The following is a 19765-nucleotide window of genomic DNA, read 5'->3' as shown; positions in this document are numbered from 1 at the left end:
TTCGTCAATGGAAATAGCTAACTTCTGATGCCAATTGCATAAGAACTTAAAAATTAGCACTGTATTTTATTTACAAAATACAAAAAGGTACATTGTCAAATTATGTATTAAATTTACGAAGGTGCAATAGAAACCTTTTTCTTCGTAATTATAATTGAATAAAATGTATAAATGTATTAGTTCAACTAAAATGAAAAAAAAAAAAGTCATTAGATTATTTTGTGTGTACACCTTTTTCGTCCCACATACTTAACCATCTCTTTTGTGAGCTTTTATCCATTTAACTTTTGTATTATATTTTAAGGGCCTTTAATATTTCTTTAACTATTTAATACATGTAAAAATGTCATTTTATAAATGTTATACCAGTTATAGTATTGAACTTTGTCAATTAGCCAAAAAAAAAAAAATTGTTATTAGATAAAGAACGTCATAAAATGTAGAGCATAAAGAAACAATTATTTTACCATTTACCTTCGGCAGTTTATCACATATATGATTCCTTATATCGTTAAATTATTACTTCGTTTTAATCCATCTTTGGATTCATCTCTTTTAGGTATACACAGAACTTTTTAATCATTATCCCTCAATTGGTCATATATACTGCTCAGAACATATTCGAAAAATATAATTAAAAAAAAAATCTTACTGTTTCTTAAATGTGTAAGGGTTTAAATTGCCATTCACTGCAATGGGTTTTAAAGAATACATAAATACATTCACTTAACAAATTATAATGTCTAAAGAATATAAGATATAGACGTTAGCACAAATGTTTATGGTTAATAAAATGTATATTCATACATATATACAAAACTAAAAAAGTATACTATCATTAAATTTAATAATAAGTAGCGTTTAGTCATTTCTGTTATAGTATATAGAAAAAAAAAAAAAAAAAAAAAAAAAAGAAAAAGGGAAGAAGAAAAATAAATATAAAATACATACAAAAAATATGTATTACTAAATATAATTTGTATAGCATATAAAAATTAAATATGGATAATTAACATTATTATAAATTAAAATAATATAAAATAAATATAAAAATAAGGCTATAATTAAAATAAAAATACATTTTTAAATAATTATATAATTATTAAAATATTATTCCTAAGTAATTAAAATATTATACATAATTAATTAAAATATTATTCCTAAGTAATTAAAATATTATACATAATTAATTCAAATATTTAAATTGTGATTAATGTAAATTAAATTAATTAATTTAATTAAGTATAAAGAAAAAAATAATAAATAATAAATTATTTTTTAAATTAAAATTATTATAAATATATTGTTATTTTGAATGATATATTATAGAATAAAAAATTATATTGATTTTTGATAATAAAAAAATGATAATAAATTAATTAATAATTTTAAATATAACACAAATGTACATAGAATAATAAAATCATAATAAAATTATAATTTATTAAATTGAAGTTATATATTATAAATTTATTTTATTAAAAGAAAATAAATTAACCATATAAAATTAATTTAAAGACATATATATTAATAAATAATAGATTTATAAAATATATAAATATAAATAATAATATATTTTTTTATTAATTTAATAAAAATAAAGAATAAATAATATTATTAAATTGAAAAACATATTAATTTATATAATATGTGTTTTAAATAAATTAAATGTTTAAATAAAAATAATAAAAATCATATTTATTATTTATATACAATAAATACACTAATATAACATATATATAAATCAAATATAATAAACAAAATAAATAAATAAAAATTATATTATATATTAAATAAAAAATATATTTTTTAATTGTTACTGACATCTAAAATATAATATATTATTTAATATAAATAAGTATAATTTTAATATGATTAATTAAATTAATAATTTAAGTAATTAATGGTATATATAATTAATTAATATTTTTAATTGTATCCAATAAATAAATATGTTATATAGTCAAATAAAATATTATAATATATTAATTAAAAATATAATAAAAATATATATTAAATTAATAAATTAATTATAATAAATATATATAATTAATATATATAATTAATATATATATATAATATATATATTTTTTTTTAAATTACTTTTTATTTAACATTCTTATAAATATATATATGTGATTATAAATATTTCATTGTTTTGATGCATAATATTCATTTATTAATTATATCGTTTTTTTAATATTAATTTACTATTTATATGGTATTTCCTGAAATAAATTAATGTACAGTTTACTTTTTAAAGCGCTTAAAATAAAATATAACATATAAATAATTAATTAAAATTAAATAACGTAGTAAAAAATATTAAATACATGTATTTAAATAAATGAATTAATAAAAATAAATAAATAACAATCGGCAATATAAAATTATATTATAAATAATATTATAACTAAGCTAATTATATAATAAAAGTAATTAATTACTATTTGTTTTGACAAATAAATTAATATATTTTCTAATAATAAAAATATTAATATATAATTAATATATAATTAATATATTTATTTAATTCAATTATTATTCGTTAGTTGATTGTTCTAATTTATTCATTATTTTTTAATTAATTATATAAATAGAATTATCTCTATATATATTTTAATATATAATACTATATTTTTAATTATTTAATATTGTATATTTATTTTAATTTATTTTTAATTCTATTTATTCTGATTGAATTATTTCAATTAAGTAATATATATATATATATTTAATAAATTATACCTAAAGTAATTAAAAGGATTATATAACTTATTTAAAAAATATATATTTGTTTAATAATTTATATTATTTTAATTAATTTTAATATATTATTATTATTTATTATTTTTTTTATTTTTTTTAATTATTCTTATTTTTCTGAATTTATATTTTTTAAATTATTAATAATTATTATTTATATTTATTATTTAAATATATTGTTTATTAATTTTTAGGATTGTTTTATTTTATGTGAATTAATAGTTCTAATTTTTTTTTAATTGTTAAAATTACTAAATATATTTTTTATGTATTGCTGTTCAATTTTAATATTTATTCAAATAAGCTATATATATATTTTTATTTATTACAGTGTCATGTTAAGATTAAAATAATTATTTCCCAGTCTATTTTATATATTTTAAATATGTAATTTTATGCTAAATAGCATATATTATTATTATTTTTTACATATGTTAATACTCAGATATATGTGAGAAGGGAAATATTTTTTTACTTTAATTATAAATATATCTTATAACAATATGTAATTTTTTACAATATATAATTGCTGTATAAAATTTACACTAAAAACAAGAAGTCTTATCAAATATAGTACATGTAACATATAATTTATGACAAATTGGTATATAATTCCAAGTTCTCTTTTAATTTATGGACCATATTGAATTTATACTTATTACATTAGAAATTTACCTGGAAATACTTTTCTCAATCTTTACTATTTTTTTACATTTTAAGGTTCTCATTGTTCATCATACAAATATGTAGGAGTTAATTATAATGTATTTCCTATTATTACATACACGGGTGCATATACTAACTAAATCTTTATATAAGACTATATGTTTCTTAATAATGTGTGTTATTAGACCTAGACAAACTTTAATGGAAACTGTACTATTACATTTTTGGAAATGTAAATAAATATAAAGTCAATTCTTTCTGTACTGTAAAAAGTAAAATGGAAGACAAGTAATGTGCATATATTCAATATTGGAAGTTGTATGTGGTAGCTGTTATAAGAATATAGAATCTTATTTACGAAAACTCTTTTCAAGGAAAAACAAAACACCTGTAAATATATGGCCATATTTCTAAATTTATTATTCTAAGTCGCGAAATATATCCACTTATTTTACGCAAAACTCATTTTATTATAATGGTACATACTTTCAGAAATGACATAGTGTAAGAACATACCAGAAGTTCATGCATAGAACGATGTTTTTGAACGAAATTTTCGAATTTTTTCCATCAGAGAAAAAATAATTTATGAATTTATATGTACCCAAAATTGTTTTCTTCTAAATTAATATTTTTAGTTATGTATCATAAGTAAATTGCGTATAATTTTATATTCTAGATAAGCTTAATCTCCACGTAAAACTGTTCGCACTTTGTGCAACTTAAGAGCACGAATCTGAACATTTCATAGACAATTTTTTTTATACTTGTATTATAAAATTTATTAATAATGGGGATGACCACAAATGTAATTAAAATACAATTATGAAAAGAACTTTTTTTAAAAATATACATTTATAATTTTTTAAGCATCTTTTAACACAAACATGCTGAAATTTGAAACATAAAAGAACAGAATTGTTTATTGAATTCACAGAAAAATGGATGTAATTTTACAAAATGCTTCTTACATAAGACACAACAAAAAAAAGACATATAATTTCCTGTTAATTCTATCTAGATGTAAAATCTAAAGCGCTATTTTCATGTAGTAAAAGATGACACGTGTCTTAAAAGACAATGAATGTTTGTCTATTTTTTCTCTATTATAATTTATAAAACAAGGTATGAAAAATAATTTTGAAAAATGTGCGGTTCTTTTGATACACATTAAGAAATATTAAATGACTCACAGAACTATTTCTGAAGACTCATTTCAAAATTATAGTTTCTCTTTTGCAGAAAATAAGAGGTTAATATCTTGATTACTTATGATGGGTATTGTCAAATGAGAATAACAGATGAACTAATTTATTTAACTGAACAAATTAGTATATTAAAAAATTTGGGGGGTATTTTCCTTGGATTCTAAAGAACCATGTAAATTCATATGCTAGCTTTGGATGGCTAGGAATGATAAATTCTTACCTATTATTTTATATGAGAGATATAATAAACTTAAGTGTATAGGTATCTTTTTTCTATGAGCACTACAATTCATAAAAATCATGTAGAATTATTTTAATTCATCCATTTCCGTACTTTCTATAGGAGAGACAGCAAATAAGTGTGTAAAACATATCAATAATACGCTGAGGTGTTTCTGAAAAAAGAAAAAGCCTGAAGAATTGTTGAAACATTCTTAATACTTAATTCTATATAAACTTCATGCCAAGTAGCATAACTTCAGATAAATGCATAAAATATTTTGGAAAATTATGTTACTCAATGCACAAGTTTTTATCTTATTTTATGCACCCTTGTAGCATGTAAATTAACACAGGCTAAAGGTAGAGATCCTAACATTTTCGTTCAGCAACATTTTGATCGATGAAACAAAAATAATATCTTTTAAAAATTCCTTAGTTCAGCAGCATAAAGAGAACTACAAATTAAAAGCATGCACTCCTTTGTTATTTTTCATTTCAAAGGAGGGTTTAAAATTTAAAGAGCTTATCATATATCTTGTTAATAATTTTAGTCAATTCAAGTAAATTATATTCCTTATTGTCTTTATTTATTTACCCCAAATATGTCGTAACATAACATTTTTATATCTAATACATTTTTAGGTGTTAACAAATAAGTTTATCGTTGCAGTTTGGTTTTAAAATATTTGTATATTTTAAATGCACAAAACATTTGTATACTAATCATTCAGCACACCTTAAAAAAGGGGTGAAGAAAAGAAATAGACAAAGTGACAGAAAATGAATAACATAAATCTTATATAATATAAATATATTAATTTCGTTTGTATAATATAAAAATATGAAAGATAATTTTTCTTTACAAAAATAACGATTTATAAAACAACGGTTTTCTTGCATATAAATTTTGCAAAATACAAACAAAAAATATGTTCTATATGATGTTAGAATAAACGTGTATAAGAACCCATTCCATGGAATAACACATCCCTAAATTAACAGTTAAAATAAACAGTATTAAAAACAAAAAAATTAGGGAATTTATTATAAAAAAAAGGGTGTGTACATATAAAACAAAAAAAATAAGGAAACATTTTCATATGAAAAATGTGTCATGTACAAGAAAAAAAAAGGATTTCAATTTAATTAAAATGCTTAATTGATTTTTTGGGAATTTTCTTCCCTCTTTTCTTTTTCATAACAAAAGCAGCACAATTATTTCCAGCGTGCACCTATAAAGAAAAAAAAAAAGGGGAAGTGCATTTACACACGTATAAGTTATTTTTACCAAATAGTTTAGAATAAAAATGTACATTTGGATAATATATCAAGTTGTTATAATGTTAGAAAAAATTAAAGATTGCAAACACTTACTTGTTTTACTAAAAAATCGGAATTTTGTATTGTTAAAATATTATAAGGGTGCTTCTTGTTATGCTTATTAGTAAAAAATACAGGGTGGTTATATTTGAAAAAATCAATGTAATCATTATAACCTAATATTTTTAAAGAGTTGTCATCATAAATCAGAAATATATTATTTTCATTAATTGATATGCTCTTTATGGTCTTTGTATTATTCAAATTAATTTTAATAAAAGGTGATGATCCATAGGCCACGTGTTGAAAATAATTAGGAAAATAGTATTTCAGGTCCCCTGCCATATATATGTTATTGTGTATGTCAAGTACACACGTTACAGTGTTACTACAGACAATTTTTTTTATTATTATAAACTGGTTTGGAAAAATACCTTGAGATTTCGAATTTGTTATATCTGTATTATTTTCCTTATTTGCAAATGTGTTAAATATATTTTTAAAAGTCGTAAGGGGATTATTCTGTATATGCGTTGTGTCGTTATCATGACTTATGTGAACGTTATTTTTGTGTATATAATATAGGTAATAATTGTACTTGTACAAAAATAAAAAATTATTAAAATTATAGTAAAAGAAGTTATTAGTGATTCGGGTAAAGGTGTACACACTTTGGTTAATATTATTTACGCATAAGTTATTGTTTGTATCCCTTCCACATACATAGATGCACATGTAATGTGCCAGTATTTCTTCTATCATACGATATAAACGTGATGTGTCGGAACACGAATAGGTTGAATTCATGAGTTTAAATTCATCAAATGATTTATCTCCCCAATTTACAATTGCGCTGGTGTAATTTTTAATGTCATATATATCATTTCTATATATGAAATCGCTTAATTCACTTGCTGAGCTCAAATAGCATTCAGGAATGTTCGTACTCATTTTTGACTTCATTTTCTCGCTTTCTATATGTTTATAATTTTCTGAGCAAGTAATGTTTTTCATTATATATTGGTAATATTTATCATATATGCTTCTTTTAAAGCACGTTATTACAGTATTTGCCTCGCCACAAGACACATTGGATACCATTAAAATACTGTTCAAGAAAATCGTCATGTACTTTTTTTTTACAAATAAAAATAAAAAGATGATTAGTTTAATATTGATACATACAGTTTCTTCTTTCTCGATATATTCGTAAATCTGTGGATTAATAGTTTCGTTTTCTTTCATTAATTTTACAAATTTATTTGGATCATCAACATTAAGAATATCAATTTTTTTTTGTGAATTGAGCGAATTACCATAATCCTTTTTATCAATGCCCTTTTCACCATTTCCTTTTTTATGTAAATCATCATATTTATTTTTACAATCATTTCCATTTGAAACGTTTAATTTTTTATTACTGTTATGTGTACACTCTTTTCTCTTATGCGTTTCACTATAGTAATCTTGCACATTCATATACTTTTCATCGTAAAAGTTGTAATCATAAAACTTCATTCCATAAATATAAGGATTTATGTTAACATTATTCGGGATATTGGTGTAGATATTTATATCATTTCTAAAAAGGCTCATGTAGATGTTTACTACTTCTGCTTTTATAAAAGTTTCCAGATACTCAAATATCCTAATATAGCTGTTTTTTCTTTTTAAATTGCCATTTTGTGGTTGTGTTTTTTTTTGCGAGGTCTTATTAATATTTCTGTTATTATCATTACCATCATCATTTTCCAGATCATGTAAATTGCAATGTAAATTTATTAAATTTTCTACACTGCAGTTGTCCTTAGCCTCGATTGAATCCATGCTGATTATTTTATTATTAGCATTATTTTCATTCTTTTTAACTCTATATGATAAATTAAATATACAGACTTGAATTGGAACAAGAACTAAATTGTTGTTAATTTTTTTCCTTTTTATATTATTCATGGAATTTAAATTGGAGTGTAATTTTAATTTTCTGTTGTTGAGTAGTATTTCATTATTTGTGATGTTAAAACTATTTTGAATGGGATTTTCAACGTTAAAACTGAATTTTTTTTTGCAAAACGAAAGTTTACCCTTGTTAAACTTATTTTTTAAATTTCCTATTTTCTTCTTGTCTATCATATTAAAGTAGTAACTTTCCGTGATTGATGAAGACACGGAAGAAGATAAAAGTTCTGACATTTTATTTTTGTTATTTTCCTTTTTCTTCTTTTTACAATTATTATTTGAGTCACTATCCGAAAATTCCGACTTGTTAAAGCTATCAAAGTAAATGTTTTCGAAAGGAACAGATGTTTGACCTAGTTTCTGTTCTCCCCACATAAATATAGATCCATTTGAATAAGCGCAGACATGATTATTTCCACAGAATATAGAACTAATGGGGACGTATATTTTGTGTACGCTTATAACTACATTTTTAACTTCTAAATTTTCAAAATTAAACATATTTTCTGAAGTGTAAATGTTGTTTGTTTTTAGGGTGAAAAAGTCTTCATCTTTGTATTTATTTCCATTTAACAAATTGCTTGAATTTCCTAACTTTCCGTCACTGTCATTACATTTTACAGAGCTCTCCTTTAAAGTACTTTGTGAACTCTTATTTTTATTGTAAATATTCTTTTTTATTGTTTCGAGGATTAAAGAATTGTACAAAATATTTTCACAGCACTTGCTATTTATCTTTTCTGACCCCTTAATTTTTATTTCTGTTTTATAATTCGTGTGTATCTGTAACTTTTCAAAATCATACAAAAAAAAATGGCCAGGATTAATTAACGTAGGCGCGTATCTATTGATCCTATCGCCAGTCCCTAAACATCCATATTTATTGTTTCCCCATGAATACACATGACCAAAATTGTTTATGGAAATGACAAAATCTGCACCATTGTAAATATCAATAAATTTTACTCTACTTTTTATATCATGAATAAAATTATAAATGAATTTGTTGTTATTAAGATTGCTATCTAGCAATATGGTTTCACTTTTGCCCTTGGTTGATGCTGCAATTTTTTTACAGTTTCCTCTAGAATTTTTTTTTTTTAACCCTTTCATGTATTTTTTTGAATATTTATAATCATCATAATTCCTTTTTTCTCCGTCTACAGTTTCATTTGGATCATATTTTAAATTATTGGTAACCCTTTCTCCATAATGTTCATTAGAAATTTGTCTAAAAAATTTGTTCACTAATTTCGTGGAACTTCTATGGTTGGGCAGAACATACGATAAATACTGATTTGCATAAGACGAAGAATATAGTATAGAGTTATAAATGTTAAAATTGTCTATGGACACTTTTTTTAAATAATAATTTCTTTTTTTCACATAGAAGGATTTATCTGTATCACGCTTAAGCAGCATATTTATATTCATATTTTTGTTTATTTCATCTACATCGCTAACTTTAATATAGGTGACGTCACTATCTTCACTATCAAACGGGGAGCACACGTCACTTTCGCAAGAGCTGAAGTTATCTGATATAACATTTAAGGGCGTGCAACACATAGTACAGTTGCATAGACTCTTATTTTTATGATCCACACTTTTGTAACAATCAATTAATTTTTCACAATGAAACATCGGCTTTAGAGAGTTTGTAATATCATTATATCCCGATGAATTTCCAAAGAGTAAAATGTCACTGTCGCCTGAGGAACTATTATAGTCGAGAAAATTCTTTTCTTGCTTTTTCATCTTTTTTAATCTTAAATTTGTAAAGAATTTGTCAATTTCTATTTTTCCATTACTGCCTCTTGGATTATTTTTGACTTTCCTTTTTTCGTTATTTTTTAATTTCGTATTCTTCCCTTTAAAATTTAATTTATTCCTAGTTTCAAAGAAAGTGTTATTGCCACCAATGTACAAGTTATGCTTCTTATCAATTATCGAAATCATACCTTCATTCATGCACATTTTTTTTACTTTAATTGGTATTAGTTGCAAATTATTGGTAAACCAAAAATCTGTACCCTTTTTTATGCTTCTCTTGTTTTTATCATATCCCATCGAACCAATAGTTGGAGACAATTTTAGGTAGGACGGAGTTCCAATAGCAAGGCTTCCATTTTCGTTATTCCCAAAAGTGTAAGCATAGTAACATTCGCACAATTTCCTCTTAAAAGTTTCCAATATTATTTTGTAATACTTGCTATAATCTGATATTACTTTTTTATAATGGTCATATTTAAAATTAAAGGAAACAAAATTGCACTTGTTCAACTTTCTGTTCATTTTGTTGATATAAATTAGGTTGTACAATAACAGATTGCTAGTATCCTTTTTGTCAACGCGGGCGTAAACTGATTTGGCGCATTTGTCCTTTGCGGCTTCTTCCTTCTCCGGGGGAAAACCATCTCTTGGAAAATCACTTGCGTTAATGTGCGTATTTTTCTTTTCCTTCTTTTGCCTTACATTTGCCTGTTCTTCCGCAGTTTCTTCCAATTTTGATGCCACTTCTCCTTCCATATTTTGTTCACCTGTCTTGTGATCACCTTTCATATTCTTCACTTCGTCAACATCTTGGATTTCCTTTTTTTTCCTATTTTTCACATAAGCGATCGGCTTCTGCTCAGACATATTTGTCCTTTTCATAAAATCTTCGGTCGATGGGAATGACTTATCAATGTCTCCCTTCAGGTAGGCCTTCGGAACCTTCACATTTTTAACTGTAGGGTATAATGACACAAAGCTGTTATTAATGTTTATAAGAAAGCTCTTATCTTCCAGTTTGTCGTTTAGATTGATTTCTTTTAATATGGAGTTATCCTCAAGTTTTTCTTTCTTTGGTAAACTTGTCTTTTTTCTTTTTAAACTTTTGTCTATTTTATCCTTATCATCCGTTTTCTGAAAATTTTGAACCCTCTTTAATTCGTCCAAATATTCCTTAAAAAGTTTTTTCATGTTTATAAATAAATAATTCAAAGGAACTAAATATATGTTGTTGTTAAATTTTACATAATTTCTCTTAATGGTGCGAATTATTTCCAGGTACATCCATACTTCATATTTTTGTTTCAGCCACGCGTTGCTGGGCGGAGCATTGTCTTCCCCCAATGACATGTTTTTTTCTCCCCTTTCTTCCTTCTGTTCCGCTGATTCTTTCTTCTTTCGTGGGTGACTACCTGACTGCTCATCATTTTTGATGCTATCACTCTGAATCGTGGGTCTTTTTCCATTCGCGCCATCTTTAATCATTTTTTTTTCCTCTTGCTTTACCTGTTCGTGAAAATTTACCACGTTCAGCTTGGATAAAACTGTTAGCACATACAAAATGTACGTAACGTACACTAAAAATGGGTGACTGTTTAGGGAGTTTATGGGGTTTCCAAAAAAGAATACGATGAGGACAAAAACTTTCTTAAAACATTTCAGCGCTCTATGTGTGTTCAACAAAATAAGTGATATATAACCTTTTATGAAAAAGTAGTAAATAAATACATGAAAATTATTTCTCATCGATAAAATGACGTTCTGAAATGATCTAAAAAAATTTAGTATTATCTTAACGTTGTAAATAATAGTCGATTTCTCTGAGCTTGGGTTCTTATTTTTCTTCTTCTGTTTAAAAAATGGAATTATCCTCAAAACAATTTTAAAGAAAAATTCTATTAAGTACACGTTGTAATCATTATCTAGAAGGATCATTTTAATATTTTCCTTCATATTCCCGATAGAACCTTCTTCCCTTTCAAAAACTGCATGTTCCTTTGCATTTTTGTTCACTCCATCAAAGTCAGTATCAGTTTCGGTTTGCGTTTCTGCTTCATTTTCTGTCTCCCTTTTATTTTCACTTTCGTATTCAGTTTCGTCATTCCCCGTTTCAGCTTCGTTTCTGCATCCATATTCGTACTCATCTATATTGGGACTATCACTTAGGGCGTACCTTCCTTCTCTTCTTATTATTTCTAGGTAGTTCCTTGTCGAATAATCCAATCTGATGTTGAGGAAAAAATTCTTTGTGCTCGTTTCACCTGACATATCGTTCCTGCGACAAACGCGCAAAGTGTCATTTTGCTTCTGTTTTACAGAACCATTCTTACCCGCTCTGGTGAATTGTCTTTTTTTATTATTCATGTCGCATATTTTGTACTTATCTGTTCTAATGAATATGTAAAAAAATATATTTATTAGGTACACTTTTAAATCGTACGTTAGGAGGTTAAAGTTCTCTTTCATAAATATCGGTAGAATTATTAGTAGGTGAGAATAATGTGTTTCGATTATGTTCAGAAGGACATGGAAAATATTTTCTTCCATTAGTTTATGTACCCCAAAAAATGGGAAATCGGCACGGAGGCCGAAACTGAACATGTTGTTACAACTGTGTAGCGCCACGCCTGGCTCTTTTAAATACTCATTTGGATTTTCACAAAAGGTTGACACTTCTTTAGTGACATCATTTAATAATTCACTTGTTGCTACCATTTCAGTGTCCCCCATTTCGCCATTCGAATAATTTACACTTGGTCCACTTTGAAGTTCGCTTAACCCGAAATTATTTCCCCTTTGACAGAATGCGAACAGAAAGTTAACAAAGTGGGAATATATCAGGGAGAAGAAATCTCCATGGGTGCTCCTGCTTTGCTTCAAATGGTTAATATTCCTATTGGAAAAGTACGTGAGAATGTTGTCTGAAGCATGGGTAAAATCATGAAATGTAAATGTGCGTGGACCGGCATTACAATGAATTTTAATCATGAGATTCACAAGATTCCATTTTTTTTTCTTCTCAGCCTTGTAACGATAACGCTTTAAAATTTTCTTATTCATCTTCTTGTTTCTGCATACGGGTAACGAATCGTCAGGAATGTTATAATCGGCATTTTCATCCACCCATTCGATTTGTTCCTTTTCAGCATAACACGTTGTATCTTTACATTCGTTTGCATTTTTTTCGTTACTTAATTCAACGTGGCTGCAGGGGTTGTTCGACGTGTCTTCCCTCTTCAGAGAAAAAAATTCGTTTAGCAAATTTTGGGGCATATGCTGAAACTCGTGGAAGATATAAAAGGGCAAATTTACACCGCATATATAGTTTAAACAAAAGGCCAGAATAATCTTATACTTTTTAACCTTCCTTATAATTTTAAACAAATTCAAGTACTGAACGTTTAGCGGAATGTACTGTAGGACAAAACTGAGTGACAAAAATAAGTTAAAATAAATGGACTTGAGCAGATTTAAGTGTAAATTATCATTTGGTTCCCTCCTTTTTTTGTTTGAAAAGAAGAAGTGACAAATGACACTGAATACGCTTTCGTATGGGCAGTTCAAATTTGTCACAAAGAATTCTAATATGCGTTTACAAATAAAGGCCAACAAGACACATACTGAAAATACCAAAATTCTTCGAACATAAAACTTCTTCTTGTTGCAAAAATTGTATTTAATTTTTTTTAAATAATCAAAATCGCAGGTCTCACTTCGATTATTGTTAAAAAATTTCACTAATGCGGCATGAGCACAATATTTTTTGTAAATATTTACATAATTATCATAGAGAACCCAAAAAAATGTGTCAAAATTTATTTCATACTTGTTTAATAATTGTAGGAAGTTTCGGATGCTTAAAAAATTATTTAATTTTATTTCGTTCACTATTTCTAGTATTAGATTATTTAACAGATGGTAAAAATAATTTATAAAAATATCTCCATAGTTTTCATACAAATTGTAAATAAAGGAGTATTTATATGCCTTCTTTTCCTCTTCTCCTTTGGTTAAATCTTTATCATCTCCCTGCATCTTATCGTACATTTCGTTACTACTCCTCTCATCCCCATCCAAGCATGTTTTGTCACTAAACGTTTCTTTAGTATGCTCATCTTCCAGCATCTTCAAATAAATATGTAAATTATGACGCCCTATATACACATCTTTGAAATAGGGAATGATGATATACCTATTATAGTGAAACAACTCCTTACTTGGGTTATTGTTTTTCTCACCATAAAAGTAGGTGTAAATATTAAAATAATAGCTAAACATAAAAATGATATCGTTAGCATTGGAATAGCATTCGTTCGGGGGCTTATTCTTCTTGTCTAATTTGAGAGAAAACATGTAATCCTTGTTCAGGTATAGTTTCTTCAGATTTATGTGTAAATTTGTGCTCTCAATAAAACTGATAAAACTTTTCGTGCGAATAAAATAGGGAGACGAAAAAGAGTTCCTAATATCGATAATTATTTTATTCTTCTTCCATTTGTAGTACTGGCAAATGGTATTACTATTCTGTGGTTCCTTCAACAGGGAGCAGTACTTCATATACGTTTTGCTATTTTTGTGGACATTTAATATCCTTATTATGTTATTAATATACAAGAAGTTGTTACTACTGTGCTCGATGTAATTCCCTTTGGAAGGCTCCTCCTCATTCGTACCTCTGCTGAAGCTTATTTTGTAGTTGAAAAAATTTGAGCAATTTAGCAGATGGAAAAAAAAAAGGTGGAAAATCAAATAGAAATTGTTGCACACAGGGATGCACAGGAAGCACAGATCCCTGAATTTGTACACAAATAAATACGGGCTCAGGTAATAGTAGCTGTTGTTTTCCCTTATGTAGTTTACATAATCCGAGATGAATTCATATAACCTGAGGTCGATTATTTTTATGTATATATTTTTGTATTTGTATCCTACGTCGAGGGGGTTTTCTACGTTTACTTTGTGTAGGTGGAAACTGCTCAGTGCGCTTGCCCCTTCTTCAGCAATCGTGATGCTGCAGTTGTTACCACCACTGGCGCTGGTATTGTCAGCTTTGCCGCAAGTGGCGTTTTTTCCCACATCTGCGTTACTCATGCAGGGCTCCGAATGGAGAGTGGAAGACATATTCATCATGATCAGTGACTTGGCCTCCACATTACTGTCCTCTTTCCCGGTTGCGTATCTCTCATTAAAAAGTGAGCGACGTTTTATGGAGGAAAGGTTTAAATCGTTACTGAGTACACTTTCCTGATTAGAGCTCTTTGCACTTGTTTTTTTGAGAAAACCGCTGGTAATTGATAAAATATTCGTTTTTTTTTCTTTACAAAAAATGTTATTTCCTTTTTTTATTTTTTCAACAAAGAAGTGGTAGAAACTTTTTATAAATTCTTTACACTTGTTGTCAAAATGGCACTGCAACTTCTTTATTTTGCTGTACGTCTTCACCATGTCAACCAGAAGAAGCAAAATGACCTCCACAAAATGGGTCCTTTCGAAGTAGGCAGACACGTGCATATCCACTGGAGAATTTCTCAAACTTTCACCGGGGGTTATACGCAAATTTTCTAGCACTATATCACAACTGCAACACATGGAATTCAGAAAAGGGTTATTTTTCGCCTTGGAATCATTGGGGTAGCCACTTCCGCATATATATTTCTTCGGAATGTACACAAAGTACAGCCTATTATAATTTAAATGCAGAAATAACAGATCCATCATATATTCAAATTGCTCACCCCTGTTCAGTGTAATTTTGTATGGAATGGCCTTATCTGTGCTCACATACGTACTCAGAAGTAACTTCTTCCTTCCCCCGTGTATTTTAAACATATCAAAATTGATGTTTACATATTTGTGATTCACAAAGGGGTTTATTTCCCCTACCGGTTTGTGTTGTACAAATATTTTAAAACAATCAGGCTTATCATTTTGGTATATTTCTTCTTCATAATTTGGCACATCAAGTGTGGGGGTTCTCAAATGATTCCCTTCTTCATTTTCTTCTTCTTCTTCTTCCTCCTCATCCTTCTGTACTCGCTCTTTTTTCCCATTAATTTCAGCCCCCCTTTGCTTCTCTACACGATTCTTGCATTTGGAATCTTTCGCATCGTTGTCTATTCGTGTGACCTCATGGAGGGGCCGAATTTTCCAACTGGGGCTGTTCCTGCTTGTCTCTACGTTGCCATTCTTCCTCATGGTGCGACTCAACTTGTTCAACGCCACTTTAATATGTTTTGCATTATCTACAAAGCTGTACCTTTTCAACATTGGTTCCAACTCTTTTCCATTTGTGAGTTCTTCCAATGAAGTTAATAATTTTTCTTGTTTATACGTGTTACCAAAATGTGCACAGTTCGTATTCTTTTCAGGCTGAGAGTTTTGCATGTAGAAAATTTCCTCTTCTCTCTTTTTGCTCATAACGTTCTGCACCTTTCCGCAAGAGAAACGTTTTTTCCGTTTTAAATTGTCATCTTCACGTAGTACCTCCTCTTTTTTATGGCACGATTCTTCACTTGATTCTCCGCTTCCCTTTCCGCTGTGTCCATGCCCCTTCGTGATAGACCTGGCATGGCTAGCCACCTGGTTGTACAGTTTCTCCTCCTTTTTAATCACTTCCTCCTGTGCACAATTCAAATTTGTTCCTTTCAGAATCAGTGTGTCCATTTCGAACGGAACGAAGGTATCGTGTACGCCAATGAAAAACGGTTTCTTGAGTTCATTTTGTGTTGTAAAACCGAAGGGCCCTTTTTTTCCTTCCTCCGATTCATTCAAATGTTTAGTGCTATTTTCTTCATTTATATAATTTGGAGATTCAAAATGGACATAATTTTTGTTCATCAAATTAGTGTCTTCCCCCCTTTCCTTTTTAAAAGTTTTATCTGTACTTTTGGATCGATTAGAATTGTCATTGCTTTCCACTCGTGTGTCACTTCCATTTGGAAACGTTTTTTTTTCCTTCTTTATTTTACCATACGATTCATCGTAATAATTGGCGGGCGATATATAGCATATTTCTTTATTTTTCATTGTTTTTAAAACGTTAATTATGTGCACGATGTTCTCCCTCACCGTCTGTACCAACTCGTGGTCCGCTTGATTTTCAATTTTTTTACTCACATAGCGGTGGTTGTTATTACTCCTTTCGATGGTATACAATTTTACATAATTCTGTACGTTTTCCTCAAATTTGTCTTTACTTTCCAAATTGAGGTGGTATAAATCGACTCTAAAAAGAGCTACGTTGTTCAGGTCAAACTCGACGTTATCGGTTCTTTTTAATTCCAAGTTGAGCGACTGGGTCGTTTTGGCTTCGGACTTATCGTCGCTCTGGTTATCCTTATCGTTATCGTTGTAGTTATCGTTCTCCTCGCAATTAGCACTACCATCCGCATTGTAGTAATAACTTTTCTTACTGCTGTGCCTGAATTTTATGCTCCTCACTACCTTTCGCCAGAGCTTTCTACGCAACGTTACCTTTTCTTCATACACCTGACTCCCCTTCCGGAACAAACTTCTATTAAATTCGAAGAACGATTTGTTACCCCGATTATCGAGGTTGCTTTTTTTGCTGCTCGTTCGGGAAAGAGCGGTGCAGGAATTTTCAAACAAAATAAAACAAAAAACAATCATATTGTTTTTTATAAAATAATTACTATTCCCAACATTTAACACACTTTTTATGTACCTTTTCCAGCATATGTAATGAGAATTTACAAGGTTATGATTCATGTACGCATTTTTGATACTTCTAACTGAACAGTGATAGATTTTCCTTTCTTTATTCTCTTGTGAAAAAAATTTATTTAATTTTTTCTGTGAGTAGGTGCAAATGTCTAAAAACTCGTTGACACATTTCACGAAGGTTACGCCCTTCTGATTTACATTAACGTTCGCATTGTATATGGCGTCTTCTTCGATTTTCTTATCAAAGCTTAGACATAAACAGACGAACAAGTACGTGGCATACACGTTTCTGTGTTCCAAGGAGTACTTGACCTTATCATCAAAGCATACTTCCCCTCCTACATGTTCATTTTCATCATTTTTTTCTGCACCGTCTCCCTGTTCTGATCCGTACAAAGAAACAAACTTATTTATAAAAAATAAAATAGTAAATATATTATATAAAATTGACTTAATTTTATAATTATTATTCAAAATGTAGAGACACATAACATTGGCCATTCTGAAGTCATAAAATGCGTTGCAGCTTAAATCGTTTCTACAAAAATCTTCGATGTTTATAAAACTCCTTTTTATTGAATACATCATTTTTTTTCTTTCTGTTGATAAATTCCCAAGTAGCTTTTTGTTCAGGTGAAATAACTCAATTGACTTTTCCTTCACAAATTCATTGGTGTGAACATTTTTTTTCACAACGTTGTCATTTACTTGGTAAAGCTCACTGGAGTTATCCGAATCTTCAAAATAGACATGAAGACAGATATTCTCAAGGATATATTTTAGACGCACAAAATTATATATGCTCTGTATTATGCTCATTTGTTCGTAAAAATTGGCAAATTTTGACTCATCTCGCAGAAAGTAATTATAATAACTACTGAAGTAAAAATTACTCCTATTGTTATAGTACTCATTGTTCATTTTTTTGAATAGCTTCAATAGAAAATTCAGAATCTCTATGTTGTACTCTTCGCTTAGGTATGCCAATGCATTTTTCACCTTCTTCCTATTCGCGCATTGCGCGATATAGTACACGCACTCATCTTTACATTCAGGCTTCCTCTTTAGGACTACACACAGAGGGGGGAGGGGGGGGAAGGGGAAGGGGAAAGACATGAGAAAGGAACAGATTCGTCTTGGTTAAGGGGAATGCCCCCGAATGCGCGCGCAGGTGTTAGCACATATACACACATATATCGACCGATACACATGATGGGGGCTACCCCCCATCCCTTCAGCCATTCCCACAAGGGGAGATAAGTCTCCAACCCTGTGTACACACACACACAAAAAAACATCCAAACAACACAAATGCGCTTGGATACATACATAAAAAACATGGGCATATGCACGAAACTGGAAAAAACACACACTTGGTTCATGACACTAATGGTGTTGTGTATATCACTTCAAAGGAATAACGTTATCTGCATAGCATGCATGTTTTTTAAAAAACAAACGGGTATGCATTCTTCATGTGGACGCAATTTTTTCACCATAAGACAAGTCGAAAGTACCAATTTTTCCTCGTAACTGGTGAGAGTTACACATTGGAAGCATGAGAAGAATGCTATGCAACAAATATGAGGACGGTAGGCACATTTTCGCAATTGCGAAGGGGGTCTTCGCCACGGGGGTAGCATATGCACACAAACATGAATGCATATAAATATATATATACATGTGCACATGCGCCGACAATTGCTGGAACTACTAAATTCGTTCTACACACTGCGCTCAAAAAAAAAAAATTTTCAATTACATTCATATATGACGAAGGCCTTCTGGCAGAAGCTAAGGTTATCCTGCTTCACAAAGTGACATATTAAATTTTCATATTGTTCGTTTGTGTTGTTTTTATAAACTTTGAAGTTCGCGGAATACGATTTGCAATTTCCCATTATGTCTTCCCTGCGTTACAGCATTATTCTGTGTACTTTGTGGAAAACAATTGGAGAGATGGATCTGGCTTGGATACAATATATTCTGTGTGTGCTTTTTTTTTTTTTTTTTTTTTTTTTTTATGCTCTCTTGAGTACTTTTTTATTGTTCACCCCATTAGTGTTCGCATTATTGTATTGAGATCTCTCAATATGGTTTTTCTAAAGTTCTTTTTCTTTTTTTTCCTATTAGTTTGGTATTTACACTTTTGCAATTCACACGATCCA

The 19765-nt window shown here is 28.4% G+C and overlaps 1 protein-coding gene across 1 annotated transcript; it reads right to left on the bottom strand.

The window, feature by feature from the left end:
- Positions 1-6004: 6004 nt before the first annotated feature.
- On the bottom strand, positions 6005-19498 carry PKNH_0729400 (conserved Plasmodium protein, unknown function; the record flags this gene model as incomplete). Its single annotated transcript, XM_039113948.1, has 3 exons — positions 6005-6094; positions 6237-18667; positions 19360-19498. 3 exons carry the CDS (start codon positions 19496-19498, stop codon positions 6005-6007), a joined length of 12660 nt encoding a protein of 4219 aa, XP_038969584.1.
- Positions 19499-19765: the final 267 nt, after the last annotated feature.

The sequence above is a fragment of the Plasmodium knowlesi genome (assembly GCF_000006355.2).
Source record: "Plasmodium knowlesi strain H genome assembly, chromosome: 7".
Taxonomy (NCBI): Eukaryota; Apicomplexa; class Aconoidasida; order Haemosporida; family Plasmodiidae; genus Plasmodium; species Plasmodium knowlesi.
The sequence above is the reverse complement of the archived record's forward strand: the minus strand, read 5'-3'. Positions and strand labels throughout refer to the sequence as shown.